The sequence below is a fragment of the Helicoverpa zea genome, chromosome 4 (genome assembly GCF_022581195.2).
Source record: "Helicoverpa zea isolate HzStark_Cry1AcR chromosome 4, ilHelZeax1.1, whole genome shotgun sequence".
In the NCBI taxonomy this organism is placed as follows: domain Eukaryota; kingdom Metazoa; phylum Arthropoda; class Insecta; order Lepidoptera; family Noctuidae; genus Helicoverpa; species Helicoverpa zea.
Genome location: NC_061455.1, coordinates 14,055,804 through 14,077,140, shown reverse-complemented (window position 1 = coordinate 14,077,140; position 21,337 = coordinate 14,055,804). Strand labels below are relative to the sequence as shown.

The following is a 21,337-nucleotide window of genomic DNA, read 5'->3' as shown; positions in this document are numbered from 1 at the left end:
GATGAGATAATGAAGGGCCGATGTCTTTTGTTAGTGAAGAAGGCAATGGAAGTAACTACAGAAGAAACCACATCTTCTATTCAACAAGGCAGCGGGGAAAAAGAAACCGAAAATAAATCGTGTGCAGCATCGACCGCTGGTACGTCAGCGGTGGAGGCATCAGTCGATGAAGTACACGATAGGGAGGTACCTGCTTCTTTTTTATCTGAACATAGCAAATGAAGAAGATTTTATAGACCTTGCGGTGACAAATGCAAGTTGAAATCATCATCATCATCATCATCATCTCAGCCATAGGACGTCCACTGCTGAACAGAGGCCTCCCCTTAGATCTCCACAGATACCTGTTGGAGGCGACCTGCATCCAGCGTCTTCCGGCGACCTTTATAAAGTCGTCTGTCCACCTTGCTGGTGGACGTCCTACGCTGCGCTTGCTAGTCCGTGGTCTCCACTCCAGCACTTTTCGACCCCATCGGCCATCCGCTGTGCGAGCAATATGGCCTGCCCATTGCCACTTCAACTTGCTAATCCGGTGGGCTATATTGGTGACTTTAGTTCGTGTACGGATCTCCTCATTTCGGATTCGATCACGTAGAGAAACACCGAGCATAGTAGAAATGCAAGACTAAAATAGACGAGTTGATACGACAAGACATTTTTAAACAGTTTTGGCAGTTGGGTAATTTAGAGAGGCAAAGAGTTTTTTGATAATTACTGTCTTGTTTTAATATTTTATATGATTATTTCAGCGAAATTTGCCTTTTTTGTTTAATGATTAAGAGAAGATTGTTCTGTTGTTTTTTATTTGAGTATTACATGTAACAAGTAATTGTTTATGTTTAAAATATATACCTACTGATTTTGTTAAAATTTCGTGTTTTATTTCATTGTTAATAGATCTTTTCCTGAAAAAAAAAAACAAATAAGCCTTTATTGTTCATTGAATCTTTACACAAAAACTGTAGAATAATAGTGCATTATTTCATAATTAATCAGTAAAAAAGACATAACTCGAAATAATACTTTTTCATTTCATTCTGTCAGTCCAAAACAGTGAAGTAAGTAAAAAAAGGCATTATTTTGGTTAATTAACGCATTTATATAGAATTTATTGCACTGTATAATCCTGACACCCATAGGATTCTTCACAGATAATGTGCAAGACATTCACAAAAACTGCGACGTAAAGTGAGATAACACTTTTTCGTCAATTCTGAAAAATAAGCTATTTTGACTTATAAAAAAAAAAATATAGTGCAGTGTTGTTCTGGGCGTGCGACATGTCTGGACCCGGCTTTACATCAAGATCGGCATGATCGACCCAGCCGTTGGAGGCGCGTCCTTTGTTGTTATACCACTTGATAAAGGTTGTTAAAGACAAATACTTCAAATTATTATTATTAAACAAATATATATATAAAAAAAATTAAATTTCCCGCTCTGGACGGAATTTCAACCAAAATGCGAAAAATTTTGCTATGAAGTGGTGCTGGCAATACCTCGGACCGCCATCGGCGAATCAGCAAGGATCAGCGCGCGAATGGCGATTGGAGAACGGACGGGCGTCGAAGAAAAGAAAATGGCAAAATGGTGTGATCCATTGATCTTACGTAGAAGGTTAGTGTTCAGTAATTTTAATAATTTGGGTATAAAATAGTTATCGGTTTTGAAGTAATTATTCGTGATAACTTTATTTCTGAGATTTTACGAGTACCTTGAATTACCGTTATCGCATTGTGTGGCATGGCAAGTCGACAGACTGGCGGGCGACGGCGCTGTTCGGCTTTCGCTTTGTTCACTCATCTCCACGTGCCTTCCGCCATTTAGGGCACATTTATCGTCAGATTGCTGTTAATCTAAAGATTTTTTGTTTTGTAATCATTTAAATCCTTACAATATGTTGATAGGACTACGTATTTTTTAGTAATTGAATCAATCGATTAAAAAAAAAATAATAAAGCCGCAACCCGGCGGCGTGGTCCTGTTCGGCGGCAAGGTCTGTTGAACAAAAAGCATTATACCGAGGGGATGGGTAGTGTAGTACAATATGTTGGTAGACAGCAGGCTTGGGCGCGCCGGGTGCTGATAGTGCGTCGTGTTGCAGGTGACAGCGAGGCGGGGCGATGGCTGCCGGCGGCGCTGAGTTCGTCGAGGGCTGGCTGGTCGCGCAAGTTCTGGGGGAAGGTGCTTATGGCGAGTAAGTACGAAACCGTTTACAATGTTTCTAGGCTTACAGGAGGAATATTATCAATAATTTCATGAAAACAATTGTATGAATGTGTATTGATTAGTAGGTACGTAATTGAGTAATGATTTGATCATTTACGAACTTACCATTAAAGATAGCTGTAATAGAGCTGTAAGCTCGTTTATTCCCGAATAATAACCCCAGTTGGGTTGTATTTATACTGAATCAGTTAGCAGCAAAAAAATAATTGTCCTCAATCCTTATCCTAAAGTTTTAAGACATGTTCTATGAAATTGTATATGTTGTATGCAGACATTTTGTCATATGTGTAGTATGAATATTGTGAACACAACTAAGAACAGATTGTGAAGTGTATTGTTGAGACCCGAGCTTTCAGCTGCAGTGATGTATGTACTGCTCAACAAGTGTTCATCAGAATTATTAAATACCTAGTTCTTTATGTTGATCATATTCCTCTGTTGTTTTTTAAGCCATCTTTACTACAGAGTTGTAACTAAATAGGCAAGGGGTGCCTATGTGCTTAGCCTTGTGACAAGTTAGAGCTGCGTAGCTCGAACCTCATGAGCATTATATTGCTAATAGGTCTGTAGCTGCAGTAATAATAATCAAATCTTTTATTTCTGTTAATCGGTTAAACAGAACTTTTTTCTATCTCAAAACTGGAGGAATAATGGTGACATCTGTAGTCAGTAGATGCTCTTAAAACAGATTTTTACTATGACTAATTTTACAAGTTGTTTCTTGCGGTGTCACATGCTAGAGAAACTTCTTCCCGTCCCCAAAATAAAATACGGACTGTCACCCAAAAGTGTGTACCATCAGTGAAGTGAGTTTGAAATGATTCAAATCAGGTCCAATCTCTGATTCTATTTATTGCAAACAAATAATCATTACTGATAATATTATAACACTAGCAGTTTCCCGCGGTTTCACCCGCGTCCCGAGGTAACTACTGCCCGTACCGGGATAAAATATAGCCTATGTTACTCGTGGATAATGTAGCTTTCGAATGATGAAAGAATTTTTTAAAACGGCCCAGTAGTTTTTGAGCCTATTCATTACAACCAAACAAACAAACAAAGTTTTCCTCTTTATAATATTAGTATAGACAAACAAAGTTTTCCTCTTTATAGATTAAAGAAATTCGCAGGTGCACTACAGTGCTGTAGAAGTGACAAAAAAAAAACAAATTTTATTTCCACTTACAGCACCAATTGTGACAATCTCTTCTGGTGATAGGAGCTGAATATCAAGAAAATGTCTAATTTTATTTTTATGGTTATTGTTTATGCTTATTTGACAAATTACTTACGAAAGCATTCTAAGTTTAGTTGTAAAATCGCTCTTCCAATGGCACTTAAGTCTTGTCTTAAGTCGTGAATCGACACTTCATAATTTATTTTTCTGTAGGCATTGCGCATGAATGTCGTTTATTGGTTGGTGGACGTGCCCAATAATGATAGAAGCACAACTAGCCGATGTCTAGTGTTCTTCAGTTTTAGATTGGGGGGGGGGGGGGAAGGGATGACAGAAGTACCAAGAGATCATAAATAGCAAAAAGGTGTAATGATGTCAAACAAACTACACAACAAACAATTTAAATAAATCGACACAGAGTTCACTTCTTTAGCAACATTACTTACAAGTTATGGCCTCCTGGCACTTCAGCTGAAACAATTTTTTTTTTGTGTGGAAACCTTTAAGAACAACAAGTTTAACAAGTTTTATCGGTAGCTTTTACTTAAAAACGTTACGGAATCTACAATTCTACATCATATCCCTAGAAACTAGCCTAAGAGGATTTTTTTTTGTACTTTTACATCAGCAATCAAACGTTAAATACTGATCAGTGCAGAAACTATAACAGTATTGGTGCTTATAATGTTGGTGTCGTAAGTGGAATACTCCAATTTACGAGTGAGCTCTTACGACGTTTTATCGTTATTTTTCTTATTTTTTACATTGTTACATTTAATTTTTACAGAGTTGTTGACTCTAACAGAATTGTCCGACGTACACTTACGCTTGACGTTAGCCATTTATCTGGAACTGAAGGAATCTATTCATTTTCTTATGGAAACAATGCTGTTCTTAAATTAGTTATCAAAGTAGTTTTTTTTTTCAAACCGGCCTATGAGGCCGCTGCCTCGAATTTTGCGGGCAGCGGGGCGGCAGCGGCGGCGGCGCGGGAGCGGCAGGATCTTACACGTATAATCAAATGGACCGGCCCTCGAATACAGCGGCGCGGGGAGCGGGCAACGAGCGGTGAGCTCCAGTCAAACGGTGACCGCCTGCGCCGCCGCCGCTGCCGCCCCGCTGCCCGCAAAATTCGAGGCAGCGGCCTGACAGCCCTTTCGAAACATCAGACAGGTTGCACGGTTCCAGAGTTGTTCTCATGGAGAAGAACCGGTAGGAAACTCCATAGACATTCTTATCAAAAGAAAAAACTAGATAGTATTTCCAATAGTATAATAATTTTGTAATTCAAAGCCGACTTATTAATGTACCATACCACCAATAACAAAACCTTTGCTGAGGATTGTGTTCTAACATTTCTGTTCCCAGCAATAACACAGGAAGTGGTGAAAGTAGGCGTTTTGGGGGCTGTTTTGTAATCTTGATTTTCCAAAAGGGCTGATTGTCTGCCTACTACTTAGACCAAATTACATCCCTACTAGTCCCTACCAATATTATAAATGCGAAAATAACTCTGTCTGTCTGTTACGCTTTCACGTCTAAACCACTGAACTGATTTTAATAAAATTTAGTACAGAGATAGAATTGACCTTGAGAAAGATCATAGGATAGTTTTTATCCCGGACTTTTGAAGAATTCTCTTGGAAACGCGATATAACCGAACTCTACTCGGGCTAAGCCGCGGGCGGAAGCTAGTTCTTTATATTTTTACTACAATATATCAAAACTATTAGCGATGTTTCGAAGCTAAATTATGTAGTATAATCTATATCAATGACTATACATGTAAAACTTATACACCAATAGAATTGCTGAAGGTTATTCGTATTCGCAGTACTAATGTTTTTTCCTTAATGGAATCTTATAAAAGGCGGTAAAACGTCAAAAGTCAAATTTTTCACGCATTTTGAACAGTTACAGCCTTTTTTTTTTGAGCCCACTGCTGGGCACAGGCCTCCTCCCACACGGAGAAGGATTGAGCATTAATCACCACGCTTGCTCAATGCGGGTTGGTGATTTCAGACAGTCTAGGTTTCCTCAAGATGTTTTCCTTCACCTTTTTTTTATCATCATTTTGAACACACAAAACATAACATAAAAGTTACATAAAAGAACATTACATAAAAGTATTCATAACTAACTTTGGGCAGCTTCTCCACTCGCTTCCTGACTCACTACCTGGATCTTATCCTGGACGGACTATACTTAGAAAGTACATACAATGACCTGAAAACGAACACAACACGAGACGTTACCATACCTGAGTGGTTGGTTCTTTACCCAATAGGCCACCATCTCATTATTTGTTATTCTGGTGTTTTTATACCCGTGCAATGTTTTTACAGCCAAGTTTTAAAAATCCGTGTTTAGGAGTAAAAACACACACACACATTTTCGCTTTATTAGTGTGATAGATAAGCTTTTTCCCTCGTCCCGGGAAAATTACTTATTGTTACAAGATAATCAGTAGCCCTTACAACGTCAATCTTTTCTTCTGCAATAACATAATTATAATAGCAGCATAGATTCGGTTAATGCGCATAAAAGCGCGGTGCTGTGGCGGTCGGCGCCTTACTCCGTAGCAGCTCGAGAGGCCGACTTTCCATTCAATTTGTGAAACACACGCTTTACGAACTAATCATGGTGTAGCTTCCGCGAATACACCAAATTAGTAAATCGTTTTTTAGCTGTCTAGCACATCTCACATATTTACATTTAGATGTGAAAGTTATTACCTACTTTTAACCACGTGTTGTACCTAACGTTGAATGCGCTCAACTTCAGACGCCCCAAAACTATTTATATTTAAGTGACTAAATTTCTGAAAGAAAAGTTACTTTCTTCTCGTACGTTACACGTATAAGCATCCGTATTGATAAACCTCTTTTTTGGGGAGCCCTTTAATAATAATATATTAACTGTCAAAGGGACAAAACAGCACAAGGACCCAAAGGGACGAAATAAGATTTGAAATAATTCAAAAATAAAGAACCACACTAAGTTAGTTACATTCTTAGCTTATGTTTATTCTAGGAATTCAAATCATAATAGTATGTTGCGACCTGCCTGATGTAGATGTATGTACAAACCTGTGTTTCAGGCCATCACTTCATTAAAGTTACCAGGGGTAGTTATTTATGATATGTCCTATAAATTTAAAACTTAATCGATTAAAAACCAAGCAAACTTGCGATTAATTAAGATTATAAATACCTAATTAAATAAACGAGTTACTAAAAACAAACGAAAATGAACTAATCAAAACAAAAGCATTGAAAAATTAAGATGTAAAATGAATATTCTGCGTCGGAGTAACTAGTTGTAACAACGCGGAACTAGATCGAGACTGCAATTTAGGGAGAAAAAAACGATATAAGCGAGTCACGGCGGTTCGGCGCATCCTTGAAAGTTTATCCACCTCGCGCGGTCACTGCCGCCGACGCCTTCTGCGGTCGTCTTTGAGAAGCCTGTCATTTCGGCGCACAATTAGCACGATACGTTTGCAGTGTACGTGTAGCCAAGTGAATCGGCACTGAGTGGTGCGCTTCGCAGGGTGCGGCTGCTGGTGCACGCGCGCTCAGGCGCCGCCGTGGCGCTGAAGGTGGCGCGGCCCGGCGAGGCGGCGGGCGAGCCGGCGCGCGAGGCGGCGCTGCACCGCGCGCTGCGCCACCCGCACGTGCTGCGCTGTCTGGGCGAGCGCACGCACCAAGGCCTGCACTACCTGTTCCTGGAGTACGCGCCGGGCGGCGAGCTGTTCGACCGCATCGAGCCCGACGTGGGCATGCGCGAGGAGGACGCGCGCCGCTACTGGCGGCAGCTGCTCAGCGGGCTCGGCTACCTGCACGGCCGCGGCGTGGCGCACCGCGACATCAAGCCCGAGAACCTGCTGCTAGACAACCGCGATCAACTCAAGATTTCAGATTTTGGCATGGCGACCCTCTTCAGGTAACTTACAGTTTCATCTATACTCCATAACTCCATACTAAATATAGGTATGTAAAAAGAGAAAATATTTGGTTGTTAATTTGAATTCAATAAGTTGCGGATTTACTGAACCGCTTTGAATAATATTTTCACTGTTGGGAAGCTACACTATCTGTGCTAGTTTTCAAACGATGAGGCATCGTATAATACAGGGTGTTTGGCGCATGGACCGACACAATTTTTTGGGGGATTCGTGAGGCCATGTACTAGTTTTCACTCATAGACCCAATGTCCTATATGTCACTGTATTCGAGATACGATTTTTTTTGTTTGTTTTTAAAAATTACCGGAACTATCACCTTTAAAACGCTATAACTTTTCAGTCTGTTGTCGAATTTACACCAAATCACTTTCATTGCGTTCTCTGATGTATTATTATTCCAAATAAAACATAAATTCATAGCACTAGATGGAAAAAAAATACTTGTTGAGCTTCCAAAGTCTTAAAAATGAAAAAACGTATGAAAAATGTCAAATTCAAAATTAATTATAAAAAAAAGTAAAAGCTTTTATGAACTTCATTTAATAAAAAAAAAATGCCTACTTAATACCCTTTCCAACGATATGCCACATGGGTGTGAAATCATTAATAATGTCGTCACAAACCTAAAGGTACACATTAACCAGTGCCAGGGTAATGAAAACACAAAAATGTTTTAAAATGTTTTAATTAAATTTAAGTTATAAATTATGTTCAAAATGACTGCCTCTGTTGCGAATGCATGCACGGCATCTTTTTCTAATTTCTACAGTCGTCGTCCTCAGTCGCATTTCTGCTTTCATAATTTCAAAGGCGCAATTTATTCTTTCGATTAAAATTTCTCTTGTGGGTACTTCAGTCGCATACACAATTTCTTTTGCACGGCCCCAGACATAAAAATCCAAGGGCGTCAGGTCTGGTGAACGTGCAGGCCAAGGAATTGGGCCGCCTCTTCCGATCCATGAATTTGGAAAACAGTTGTCCAAATGTTCTCGCACGTCTCGCTGGTAATGTGCTGGACAGCCATCATTTTGGAAAATAATTGGTTCTCCATCTAATACTGGTAATACCAATTCAGGTAAATCTTCGAGTAAAAAATTCAAATAATTTTCTCCGGTCAGGCGCTCTGGTAAGAAATGTGGACCGATCAGGTGTCTTCCAATAACCCCCGCCCAAACGTTTACACTAAACTTAGTTTGAAAGGAACTTTGTCTTTTCTTGCGGGGATTTTGTCTTTTTTGCGCCCAATGGTGAAGGTTGTGGAGATTCACAATTCCCTCGTGATTAAAATTGGATTCATCAGTCCACAAAATTCTTTTTAAAAAATTTGTATCATCTACGTCCGTATGCATCATAAATCGGCAAAAATCGAGCCGTCTCCTGTGATCATCATCTATGAGACCTAGAACAATCCATTAAAGACTGGTAAAAATTCACTTTTTGAATGGCAAAAACTAACATAAATTTAAAAGATAAAATTAGAAAAAATAAAAGTTACTAGGTATTTATTTGAAAAACGAACCAGTAAAGCTACAAGGATATTTGTAAACGTTTAAAATAAGTGTATGGTTAAAACCATTTTAAAATACAAGTTTTTTGGGTGCAAAATTTCAGCACAATAAGGTCGAAGATAACTGGTTCAAAATTTAGTTTTACGATTTCGCCTGATAAAATAAATAAAGTACTTAACGTACCTTGAACAGAAGTGTAGTGATACGCATGCTTTCCATTTTCCCGAAGAACTGACCAAACTTTCCAAACCGACAAGTGAAGTCTTTCAGCTACAACTCGAATACTTGTCGTTGGATCCTCATCAAAAGCTTGCAAAATGCTTTCATCAATTACAACATTATGTTGCCTCACATTAACGCGAGGCTCTTGGAAATTTATGTTTCCAGTCTCCCTCAGACGTCGATAGGTTGTAGCAAACGTCTCGTGGTGTGGTATACGCCGGTTAGGATAACGCTGCTGGTAAATTCTACGCGCTTCACGAGCGTTACAATTAGCGCTGCCATATGCCAACAACATGTCAGCATACTCTTCGTTGCTGAAGTTAGGCATTGTAACAAGCACGGTGAATACACCAACAGTTTAACAGAAAAGTTCAACAAACAAAACTTAACAAAAACAAACTTTAACAAAAAACAACGAAATAGGAAAACGTGAAATACACGGACACTTCCGATAGCAGAGATAGTCAAATCTCGACTAAACAAGGATCACATAACAAACTCCAACCCAATGATAGACAAAGACAAGAGATATTTTTCATGCGTAAGAAAGAGACAGGCAGTTTACCTGCCAATTACCTGCTTACCATTGTTCTATCAAACGGGTTCGTTGTTAGAGACGTTAGAGTGCGTGTTCGTTCCTGCTCTGATTTTGACGACATTATTAATGATTTCACACCCATGTGGCATATCGTTGGAAAGGGTATTAAGTAGGCAATTTTTTTTTATTAAACGAAGTTCATAAAAGCTTTTACTTTTTTTTATAATTAATTTTGAATTTGACATTTTTCATACGTTTTTTCATTTTTAAGACTTTGGAAGCTCAACAAGTATTTTTTTTCCATCTAGTGCTATGAATTTATGTTTTATTTGGAATAATAATACATCAGAGAACGCAATGAAAGTGATTTGGTGTAAATTCGACAACAGACTGAAAAGTTATAGCGTTTTAAAGGTGATAGTTCCGGTAATTTTTAAAAACAAACAAAAAAAATCGTATCTCGAATACAGTGACATATAGGACATTGGGTCTATGAGTGAAAACTAGTACATGGCCTCACGAATCCCCCAAAAATTTTTGTCGGTCCATGCGCCAAACACCCTGTATAATACTAGATATTTTTTTAACACGCTTATATAAGCTTCACTTGTAACTATGTATATGTAACTGTAAAACCTCGAACAACGGTAAATCTTAAGATTTGAGTACAAGTCTTAGGATTTACCGACATGATTTGATAAATGTGAGTATTTCTAAAAATACGTCGATTTTTTCGAGTTCAGTATATGCTAGGTTTAACCACTCTCAGCTGGTAGATGTTGATTTTAGGAATAAAAAAAAGAGTAATTCTTAATCATTTACTTTTATGAACTACTAGCTTTTGCCCGCGGCTTCGCTCCAGTCAACTGACTTCTCTACTTTACCCTATTTTTTTTTTCATAAGAACCTCCTGACTATAACAAACACAACAAAAAAAGAATTAGCCAAATTGGTCCAGGCGTTGTTGACTTATGCGCTTACCAACAAATTTTGCGATTCATTTTTATATTATATAAGATTAGACAAAACAGGTACATAGTATTATAAAGGTATCATATGATAGTAATAAATACAGACTAAAACCAACTTATTTAAATTATTTTGTTAAAACACAACTTGTATTCTCTGAATATCTCAATCTCTATCACAGCGGTTCCCAAATGGGGTTCCGCGGAACCCTGAGGTTCCGTGACAGGCCCTCAGGGGTTCCGTGGAAAATTCAAGATTTCCATACGGTATGTCTCGTACTTTCGCGACGAGTGGCGGAGGAAGGCCACGGCAGCAGATAATTTAATTCCGTTTTTTACAAATTGTAGATTAACTTAATACCTCCAGGCCTTCGGCAATCGGCAAAAGTAGGTAGCAAGTCGGCCAAAAATCACCGCATTTTTTGGGCTTATTTCATCGCCGGGATTATACGTTTTCATACATTTGACAGGACGTGAAATGACACGGCATACGAGTATTTCCATTGGCTATTTTTACCATGAATCAAAGTGTGACATTATTTCCAATTTTTGCACCTTCGCGAATCCGAAAATTTTGCGCTCGCTTCGCTCGCGACTCCATGTTACGTGTGATGCTTTTATGTTCGTTTAATTGCTCAAGTATCCAACACCGAAAAAATTTCGCGCTCTTCCGTCGAGGTTTCCTTTGATGTTTATTTTTTATTCCTCTGGTTCAGAAAAAGCAATAGCGCTTTCTTCGCTAGCTACTTATTCATTTGCATTTGCTTTTTTGTGTGGATATTGTACTTTTTGAGACCTTATTAATTTACAGTGGTTTTGTTTATTTTGTGTGGGTACTTAAACTAAAAAAAATTCGCGCTCGCTTCGCTCGCGATACCGGCTACTACTGAATGTCTTTCAATGCTAGCGGGTGCTTGGAACTTCTTCTTTTAGTTAAAAAAAACATCGCGCTCGGTCACCTCGCACCTGTACAAACCCAATCTATTTCTTTTTGCGTTTACTTTGTCAGTCCTCAAACTGAAAACTATTCACATAATACACAAAGTAAAGGGCGACTAAATAGTTTTCTGGCCCGTGTGGCAGATAGCCATGCTACGCCTGAGTATAATGAATATGTCTCTAATCATATAACCATTTGGTACGCTACCACGCGCCACGAGCCATACCTAAGTGTATTTACGTCTTTAGTTTACTTCTTACTTAAGCTATGGTTCCGCCGAAAAATGGTGAAACGAAAAGGGTTCCGAAGCCAAAAGAATTCGGGAACCGCTGCTCTATCATATCTATCTAACTGTATCAGTAGTTCTCTATTTGGTATTTAACAACGAAATGCGCTGAGCACGTTATGACATGTTTTGTTGTTTAACATTTACTAGTCCACATTGGTAAAACCCAGCAGCAATACATGAATTGAAATGGTAGAAGTCCGATTAAATCGTATCTATAAAATCTAGACACACGGCAGTGTCCGCCAAGTTCGAGCAAAAAAAGCGACACACCGGCCGTGGGTTATATTACACGAACCATTTCGGACCAAATTCGACCCCCCTATAACTCAAAATCTATTTTATTTACGCATATCAAATTTCTAGTATCTATTGAGACCCCCTCACTTATCTAAAATACAAAATTTCATTAATATACCTATTGTAGGTCTTGAGATATTGACGTCAGAAAATCGCTATTTTTACTATACACTCACTGAGTGACTGATTCACTGACTCACTCATCAAAAACCTAGACCACTTCCAATGGTCGTATTGACTTGAAATTTGGCATGGAGGTAGGTCTTTATGTCAAGGTAAAGGGAAAAATCTGAAAATGGCCAAGTGTGAGTCGGTTTCAAAATAATGAAGGTGTTTTATACCCGGTGTAAATTTATACCCCTAAGGAACTAAAACGAACTAAATTTATCTATATTTATATAATATATCTTCGAATGGTACAAAGGTTTGTATTTAGTCAAAGTAACGTAAAAATCTGAAAACGGCCAAGTGTGAATCACTTTCGAAAATAACAAATGTGTAACTTTGATCCACGAACATAATATATGATAACATGTCATGTCAGTCAGTTGGTAAATCTAGTCCATTTAGTTAATCTAGTTTATTTCTTTGTAAGAAGCATAGTGCATATTCAAAAATCTGAAAGATAGTATAAATGAGACATTTCCTTAACTAACTTAATCATAAGAAAAAAATAAAATAAACAACCTTACAAAAATAAATGAAATCCCACCCGAAACAAAAATGTGAAAGGCTGCCAAGTTCGATAATATGGAAATCCTTCGCCTATAAAAGAAGTGAGATCTGAATAAGTACCAAGTTCCATACACATACCTCAGTTAAAAATGGTTACTTTTTAATAATGTTACTTGGCAGGAGCAAGGAGTAGGTATAGGAAGTTGTTACTTTTGGAAAAGCACCGCGTGTCCATACTATAGTTGGCGTGTTCTATCAAAGGTGAAAGTTGCTCTGAAAAAGTATCGAAAAATGTTTTTTTTTTTCTGATAAAACTAAGGCCTCTGCCTCGAATTTTGCGGGCAGCGGGGCGGCGGCGGCGGCGGCGCGGGAGCGGCAGGATCTTACGCGTATAATCAAATGGACCGGCCCTCGAATACAGCGGCGCGGGAGCGGCGCGGCGGCGGGCAACGAGCGGTGCGCTCCAGTCAAGCGGTGACCGCCCGCGTCGGGCGTCTGCATTGTAGGCATAGTGTTATACATTTTTTTTGTGACGTATCAAAATGTCTTCGGACGTGCAAGAGCTAATTATTTCGGCCATCTTTGAGAGGACACCCATATGGAACAGCAAACACAACAGAACACAACACTACACTGCTATATTGCCGCGCGATCTGCCCGCTAGTTTCGAGAACAGGTATGCGTTGCCCGCCCCGCTCCCGCGCCGCCGCCGCTGCCGCCCCGCTGCCCGCAAAATTCGAGGCAGAGGCCAAAGGGATTTGATGAATTCTAAAAAAAAAAAAAAAATTTAGTCACCTCCAAATCATGTGATGGAACCAAAGTACACAAAGAAAGTTCTCAAACGTAGGAGGCGAAAATGTTATATTGTGGGGCTGCTTGCCACTGTTTAGTGTAAGACCTTTCAGAAAGGTATTATTAAAAATAGGCGACTTCAAGAACTGCATAATTTACCGATCATTAGGACTTTCCAAATTAGAAACGTTCTGAAAAACACTGCAAGAGTATATTAAAAATTACTCTTTGATCGGGCAACTTATGACGGTTTTGGTTTGGCCTATTACAAATCCAATGAAACAAAAACTAGTAATGGGCGAAAAATACCATGGCAATAAGTCGTACATGGATCATAGATCAATTTTACACAGATTTTTATTAAGCGTGGAAGAAAATTTCCTTAGCGACTTCTACAAAACTGACCGCTTGCTCGTTTAGGGATGTCGTACTGTTATTGAGGTAAAAGGAAACAAACCAAATATGAATACTTATTGGAATGTTTAATTATGGTGTAGGGAATGTTGTTGTAGGAAGGTAACTTCAATATTAATAATCTCTGAAAAATGTGGAGTGTCTTTAATTAGATGGCCAGCTCTCATTATGGATTATTATACCGCCCGCGATTCGGATAAAGCGAAAAAAATCCAGGTGCGGGGCATTATTGAATATAGTCATTAGTTTTAACATTTCACAAAGCCCTCTTAGATATTTTAAAATAGAGAAGAAAGTTCCAATGGCAATCTGAAAAAATAAATACAGATGAAATGCCCCGGTAAGTTAAGATTCCAACAGTGTCTTTAATTAGTTGACCATGACTGTATATAAGAAAAATAAAGAAACTTAATTTGACCCACTTCCCGGTCTTCGTTCAGGTTGGAATTTTGCACATGCTGAGAGTTTTGATGACAATACACGAATTTAGTGCGCGACGGTGGTGAGGGGAGGGTTGCTTACTGCACGCAATGCACATGAGATTAGACGACAGTGATGACCAATCTCGAGATATCGCGTTCACTAAATGAAAATAATAGATAAAGAACAATAGAAGTTTTTACTATACCTATCTAATTATAGTGTAATTAATAGTAATATAAGCCAAAAACAAATTAAGGATGTATATGACATTTTTTTCACATATTTTAATGACCTATGAATAATTTTTGTGTTCTAAATTCTAAAGTCTAAAGCATTCACAGCAAAGCTAAATAAATATTGCTAAACAACATGTTCTCTCTCTGTGACTCTGATAACTTGCTTCTCAACATGACGCTAGAATTCACTTCACATTATGAATCTAAATAATAGTTCAATAGTAGCAAGTTTAAATTCAAAATTGTTCAAATTTGAATTTATACTTTTCTGTCTTATTTATAATGCAACGTCACTGACTCAAATATTAAACTAAATTAAGTTTAGGTACTATTAGGGTCAATTCCCACTGAAAGAGCAGCGCACTAACGTAGATTTGAGCAATTTAGCTGGCCAAAAGTCTTTTTTTTTTAAATAAAGGTTATCATCAAATTGTGGGTAAAATGGAAAGAGGAATACCCCAGCAATAAGAATTTACCACATCTACCTACCAAACATGCGATATGCGCTTGCACCAGGAGTTGGAACTTGACCTTAGTGCAAATTTTACGTTATACGTTTTTAGAGATCTCGGTAGACGGTATTAAAGAAAAATTATTTTTGTGCTATCTAATTGATATTAAGCAACTATTATGATGGATTCGAGTTGTGTAGGTAACAGTTATTATATTTTAATATATTTTAAGTGTGATCACTTAATTTTTTATAGTATTATTTCAATTTTAAAAGAGGGTGTGTAAGCAAAATATTTTTTTAGTAATTTTCTTGTTTAAACACAATTTTGTTATATTATCGCGTTCGACCGCGTAACATTTTTTTTAGTTTTAGATATTTGACATATTAAACTAGCTTACGACATATTTTTTGGCTGCGGATAGCTGCGGATGTCCGACTTACAGGCTTTTTAAGATTTGAAGCTCATACAAAAATAAAATACTTTTTTCTTTAAAATGTCACAAAGTGCATTTTTTTTTGTTTTGAGTACCTCTGGCGTAAAAATAGTGACCCTACGTTATATTTACAATAAAATACAATAGCAAGATCTGACTAATTTGGAAGAAAAACTAAATTACCTAGGAAACTAACTTTTGACCTATTAGGGTGACACACCTGATAATATAAGCAGTTTTAAACAAAGATTTGCATATTTTAAAATAGCTACGAAAGTAAAAAACTGAAACTGTAAAAAAAATCCTTAAAACTAATGAGAATTGGTTAAGCAGAACATTTGAACGCCCGACAAGTGTTGGAAATCGACCGGGGCGGCCATCTAAATCACTTAAAGATTGTAGTGAGAGGACTAAACGAAGGAAAACTAAAGAAATACGAAACTGAAGAAATGTGACCAACAAAAAAAAAAAACATCAAAACAAGATTATTTTGCCCTGAAACAATAAAATATGCTACTACCAGCTGAATCAAACACAGAGTCTGATATATCAGAGGCAGAAAGTGAGGAATAAAAAAATATTAATTTTTTTTTTACTACATTACATATTATTTTGAAATAGATATAATAAAAAATATCATAACTACTTTTAAAATGAAAATATATGATACTCTACATTAAAAAAAAAATATTTACGGTTTTTTTTCAATAAAACATGCTTATTATCAAAATACAATGCTTAAATAAAATAAATAATAAAATAATGATAAAATCATCATCCTCCGAGCCTTTTCCCAATCATGTTGGGGTTGGCTTCCAGTCTAACCGGATTCAGCTGAGTACCAGTGCTTTACAAGAAGCGACTGCCTATCTGACCTCCTCAACCCAGATACCCGGGCAACCCGATACCCCTTGGTTAGACTGGTGTCAGACTTACTGGCTTCTGACTACCCGTAACGACTGACAAGGATGTTCAATGGCAGCCGGGACCTACAGTTTAACGTGCCATCCGAAACACAGCCAATGGTGTCTAAGATATACTTAGAAAGTACATACAAACTTAGAAAAGTTGCATTGGTACTTGCCTGACCTGGGATCGAACCCGCGAAAATAATGATAAAATAAAGATAGAAAAAACGAAATACATTGTAAAATATTTTTGGCCGCCTAAATTGGTTAAATCTACGTATGTGCAGCGGCCGTAAGAGCACGGACAATGTAAGAGCGCGGCGCGGCCCGCCGCGCTCGCGCTCAATCACTTGCATTTACGGCCGCTGCCGGCCGCTGCTCTGCAGTGGGGATTGACCCTTAGGCCTCTGCCTCGAATTTTGCGGGCAGTGGGGCGGCAGCGGCGGCGGCGCGGGAGCGGGGCGGGCAACGCATACCTGTTCTCGAAACTAGCGGGCAGATCGCGCGGCACTATAGCAGTGTAGTGTTGTGTTCTGTTGTGTTTGCTGTTCCATATGGGTGTCCTCTCAAAGATGGCCGAAATAATTAGCTCTTGCACGTCCTAAGACATTTTGATAAGTCACAAAAAAAATGTATAACACTATGCCTACAATGCAGACGCCCGACGCGGGCGGTCACCGCTTGACTGGAGCGCACCGCTCGTTGCCCGCCGCCGCGCCGCTCCCGCGCCGCTGTATTCGAGGGCCGGTCCATTTGATTATACGCGTAAGATCCTGCCGCTCCCGCGCCGCCGCCGCCGCCGCCCCGCTGCCCGCAAAATTCGAGGCAGAGGCCTTAGGGTTTCGTAGTCAATAACAAGTCTGCCATCCGCCTGTCCGCGGTTAATCTCAGTGACCATTGCACTAGAAAGCTGAAATTTGGTACTAAAATGTGGAGATAAATGTTGTACTGTTGCATCCCCCCTACACGGAAAGTAGGGAGTGATTTTCTTTTTCATTCCAACCCTAAGAAGCGGTGTATGATTTGATAGGCATTTAAAAAATGAATAAGGGTTTACTAAAATCAATAAATTTTAATGTAATTTTGTGCGAGACGAAGTGAAGAATGTAGGTTTGGATGTTGTCGCAGGCACGGCGCCCGCGAGCGCCTGCTGTCGCGCGTGTGCGGCACCGCGCCCTACGCCGCGCCCGAGGTCCTCACCGCCGCCCGCCGCCCCTACCGCGCGCCGCCCGCCGACCTGTGGGCCGCCGCGCTCGTGCTGCTCGCCATGCTGGCCGGCGGTGAGTACCGCCCGCAGCTCAGCCCGCCCTGTCGCGGCTCGTCTCTTTGGTATCCTAGCTGTAGGCGTGTTCGCAAACCCTAAAGTTATGGTACCGAAGTTACGAGTCGCGGCGCACGCAGCGGGACCGTCGCCGGCGAGCGGCGCGCTGACGACGTGCTGTCTGTCCGAAGAGTTGCCGTGGGAGCGCGCGCAGGCGGACGACGCGCGCTTCGCGGCCTGGTGCGCCGGCGGCCGCGGCGCCTGGGACAAGGCGGGCGCGGCGCGGGCGCTGCTGCGCCGGGCGCTGCAGCCCGACCCCGCGCGACGCGCCACGCTGGACGCGCTGCTGGCGCTGCCGTGGCTGCGCGAGCCGGGTGAGTGTCCGCGCTGCGCCGTCTCAGGTACTAGGTGACTCTGAGTGGTCGGTCTCGGAGCCGCCTGGTGCCTCAGCACGGCGGGTGCCGCTGCTGCTGCTGCGGGGGACTGCGCCGGCGCGACGAGCGCGGTGCGGCTCTTTGGCGATTTAGCTCCGTGACGTGCTAAAAGCTCATAAAGCTAGATTACCAAAGCACTGCACCGTCGCATTATCTACGCACCTGAGCGGCGCTGGATGCTACGTCTTCGATCGATGCAACATCATCAATATTTATATTAAAAATGTATTCTGAACCAAAATTATTAAAGCTCGGTTTGGAACACGTCCACAAAATAAGTACGCACAGAAGTCAAGCTATATACAGAGTGTGCCCACACAAAATCACACACAGTAACGTAATCTCAAACTATGAAAAAATACTACATACATACTCAGTTGAAAACTGATTTTATTGGGCATGCGTTATTTTGAAACCCTAGGCACGCCACTGCATTGACTATTGGCTGTTACAGCCATCGTATAGTCCCACACTGCTGGGCACAGGCCTCCTCTCACACGGAGAAGGATTGAGCATTAATCACCACGCCTGCTCAATGCGGGTTGGTGGTTTCAGACTATATAGTCCTGGTTTCTTCAAGATGTTTTCCTTCATCTTTTTTTATCAGCCATTGGTGTCTAAGATAAACTTAGAATGTACATACAAACTTAGAAAAGTTGCATTGGTACTTGCATGACCTGGAATCGAACCCACGCCCTCATACTCGATACGTTTTCTCTTTACCCACTAGGCCACCACGACTTTGACTTTACCACTGACTATTGCTAATTGTCATTTTTTTTAAACTGAATAATGGCATGTCAAAACATCAAAGTCAAAAACGCTTTTCACTTCAAAGTTACTAAAGGACAGCACCCACTGCTGTCTATTACAATTAAATTACAACTAAACAATACAAAATAGTTTAAAATTATAATCACATGTATGTATTTAAAAAACCGAAAACAAAAAATAAACAGTGTGTCCACTTCATTGCTGCCATCTGCGTGTATATGTGAAATAATCATTATCATTATAGCCTTTTTAATAAGACTGATCTAGAACTGTCCTTTAGTTGTGATAGATGAACTGGGATTCCATTATAAATGCGTACACAAAGGCCAACAAATGAAATAATATGATAGTTGGATGCGGTTAATTTACGTTTGTTTCTGGTGCTGAAATTTGAACTGAATTTTGAAATTGTGCATCTCTCTCATTAATCTATAAATTCTTGTTGAAAGATAACAACATTACAGGATCAATTATACATTATTTCCCTTAAGTTCTGTGTCGTTTCAAAAGGTAATACACATGTGCTTACCACAGATTCCTTAATATTTACTACGGCAATACGTTGTACGAATCAATTTGAAATACGACGAACCATTTCTTTCCGGCCCCGTGAACTTGATTTCTATGCGTATTTATTTTGTACTATGTCTGTCTCACTGTCCAGTATTGCATAACTTACTTGAAATTCAGAACAATAATAGCGCAGACAATCCATATTGTTACGAAAATATTGGATAGTGAGGGTTTTGAATTTATTCTGTCCCTACATTGTATTGTTTATATTTAAAGTGGAAGTTTTTGAAGAATATAATTTGGTTTGGTTGATACCTTTATTTAATCTACAGAAATACACAGCAAATTATCAATAGCGACACTTTATTAATAATAAAATTTATGAATAAGTAATCCACTTTTGATTTCACTGCTCGATTATTGATTTCCTTTTATATGCTGCGGCTAAGTTTGCTGCCATATCCCGTATGTCGTGGATAAAATAAAAATGACAATTCACAAAAAAATCAAATATCGCCGGCGACTCGAGACGAATTTCCCGACCGTTCCCGTCGACAGAGGCCGCGGCGCGCGCGTGGCGGTCCCAGCCGACCGCGGCCGACGCGGCCGACCCGACCGACCCGTCCGACCTGTCCGCCGCCGACATGGACGCGCTCATCAGCTACTCGCAGCCCGCGCACGCCGACGACCTGCTGCTCGCCTCGCCGGCCGACGGCGCCGCCGCGCTGTCGCTCGGGCGCCGCATGACGCGCGTGTGGCTGCGCGCCGGCGCCGCGGCCGCGCTGGACGCGCTGGCGGCCGCCGGGCGCGAGCGCGGCTACACGTGCCGCCGCCTGCACGCGCGCCTGCTGGCGCTGGAGTGCGGCGCGGAGCTGCGCATGCGCGCGGCGGCGCTGCGCTGCGGCGACGCGCTGACGCTGCTGGAGTTCCGACGCTCGCGCGGCTGCGGGCTGGAGTTCAAGCGCCGCTTCGTGGAGCTGCGCGACGCGCTGCGCCCGCTCCACGCGCCCGAGCCGCCGCCCGCAGACGCCTGACCCTTTACTGTTGTTTCTTATTCTTTAGTTAAGTTGAGACGTGCTGCGGACCTCCGTTGACTACCTCTATGAAGAATCCTGAGGAAAGTGTTGTTCAAACTCCAGAAGACGAAGTGTGATAGGAATTGCCTTATGAGAACTTAAGCATCGCGATCTATCCTACCTCTATTATTTTATATTTTCCACGTAATGTACATTATGGAATGCAATAAATGATATGATATCGCAGCCGCGCGCGGCCTACGACGGCACCGCTGCCGAGCCCCGCGACGGACGCGCGCGGCCGTACGCATCTTAACATGGTCTAGCGCTTAATAACATAGTTATAGAATCTTAGTAAAACCAGAATTGAATTGTTTTTATTTAGTCGGAAAAACTTCCCTTTGTTTTCATTACAATACAAATGTAGTATCCTTCTTAATTTCTACTCTTAAAGATGGGGTCGATTGGTAATATATAAACAAATAAAATACTGCTTAAAATAATCTTCCAATTGATTAATTAATTGTTATTATTGTATTTACATTTATTTTTAGCTGTTCTTTATTTTTAAACTGAGTTTTCAAAGGAGATTGGGCAAGAATGTATGAAGTTTGGTCCAAATGTCCACCACGAACGAGACCTATATAATTAAATAGTCTACTTAATTTAGAGTAACTTTTACTAAGAAAGTAAAAAAAAACAATGCCAATAAAAAGTTATAGCCAAAAATGTATTCTTAATTTTCGGTACTTTTTGTATGTTATCATTATTATTTTTTATTTTATTCCACTTTCATTTCCGCACTTTATCTAAAACTAAGATGAGTAAGACACATTTGCATAAAAACAACCCCGTTTTTGCCCGATGG

The 21,337-nt window shown here is 40.3% G+C and overlaps 1 protein-coding gene across 4 annotated transcripts; it reads left to right on the top strand.

The window, feature by feature from the left end:
* Window positions 1-1,402: 1,402 nt before the first annotated feature.
* On the top strand, window positions 1,403-20,988 carry LOC124629550 (serine/threonine-protein kinase grp). 4 transcript variants are annotated; one of them, XM_047162983.1, is made up of 6 exons: window positions 1,403-1,617; window positions 2,105-2,197; window positions 6,959-7,351; window positions 17,600-17,751; window positions 17,924-18,106; window positions 20,012-20,988. In XM_047162983.1, the coding sequence occupies exons 2-6, from the start codon at window positions 2,124-2,126 to the stop codon at window positions 20,485-20,487; spliced, it is 1,278 nt and encodes a 425-aa protein (XP_047018939.1). In that variant the 5' UTR covers window positions 1,403-1,617; window positions 2,105-2,123; the 3' UTR covers window positions 20,488-20,988. The 4 variants fall into 4 exon arrangements, with proteins under 4 accessions (XP_047018939.1, XP_047018942.1, XP_047018941.1 ...); XM_047162985.1 differs by lacking the exon at window positions 1,403-1,617 and adding an exon at window positions 1,630-1,996; XM_047162986.1 differs by lacking the exon at window positions 17,924-18,106 and having other exon boundaries at window positions 1,408-1,617.
* The last annotated feature ends 349 nt before the right edge of the window (window positions 20,989-21,337 follow it).

Coding starts and splice junctions, on each gene's coding strand:
- LOC124629550 (XM_047162983.1), top strand. CDS start 2,124: ATGGCTGCCGGCGGCGCTGAGTTCGTCGAGGGCTGGCTGGTCGCGCAA. Junction 2,198..6,958: donor GGGGAAGGTGCTTATGGCGA/GTAAGTACGAAA, acceptor TGCGCTTCGCAG/GGTGCGGCTGCTGGTGCACG. Junction 18,107..20,011: donor GCCGTGGCTGCGCGAGCCGG/GTGAGTGTCCGC, acceptor TCCCGTCGACAG/AGGCCGCGGCGCGCGCGTGG.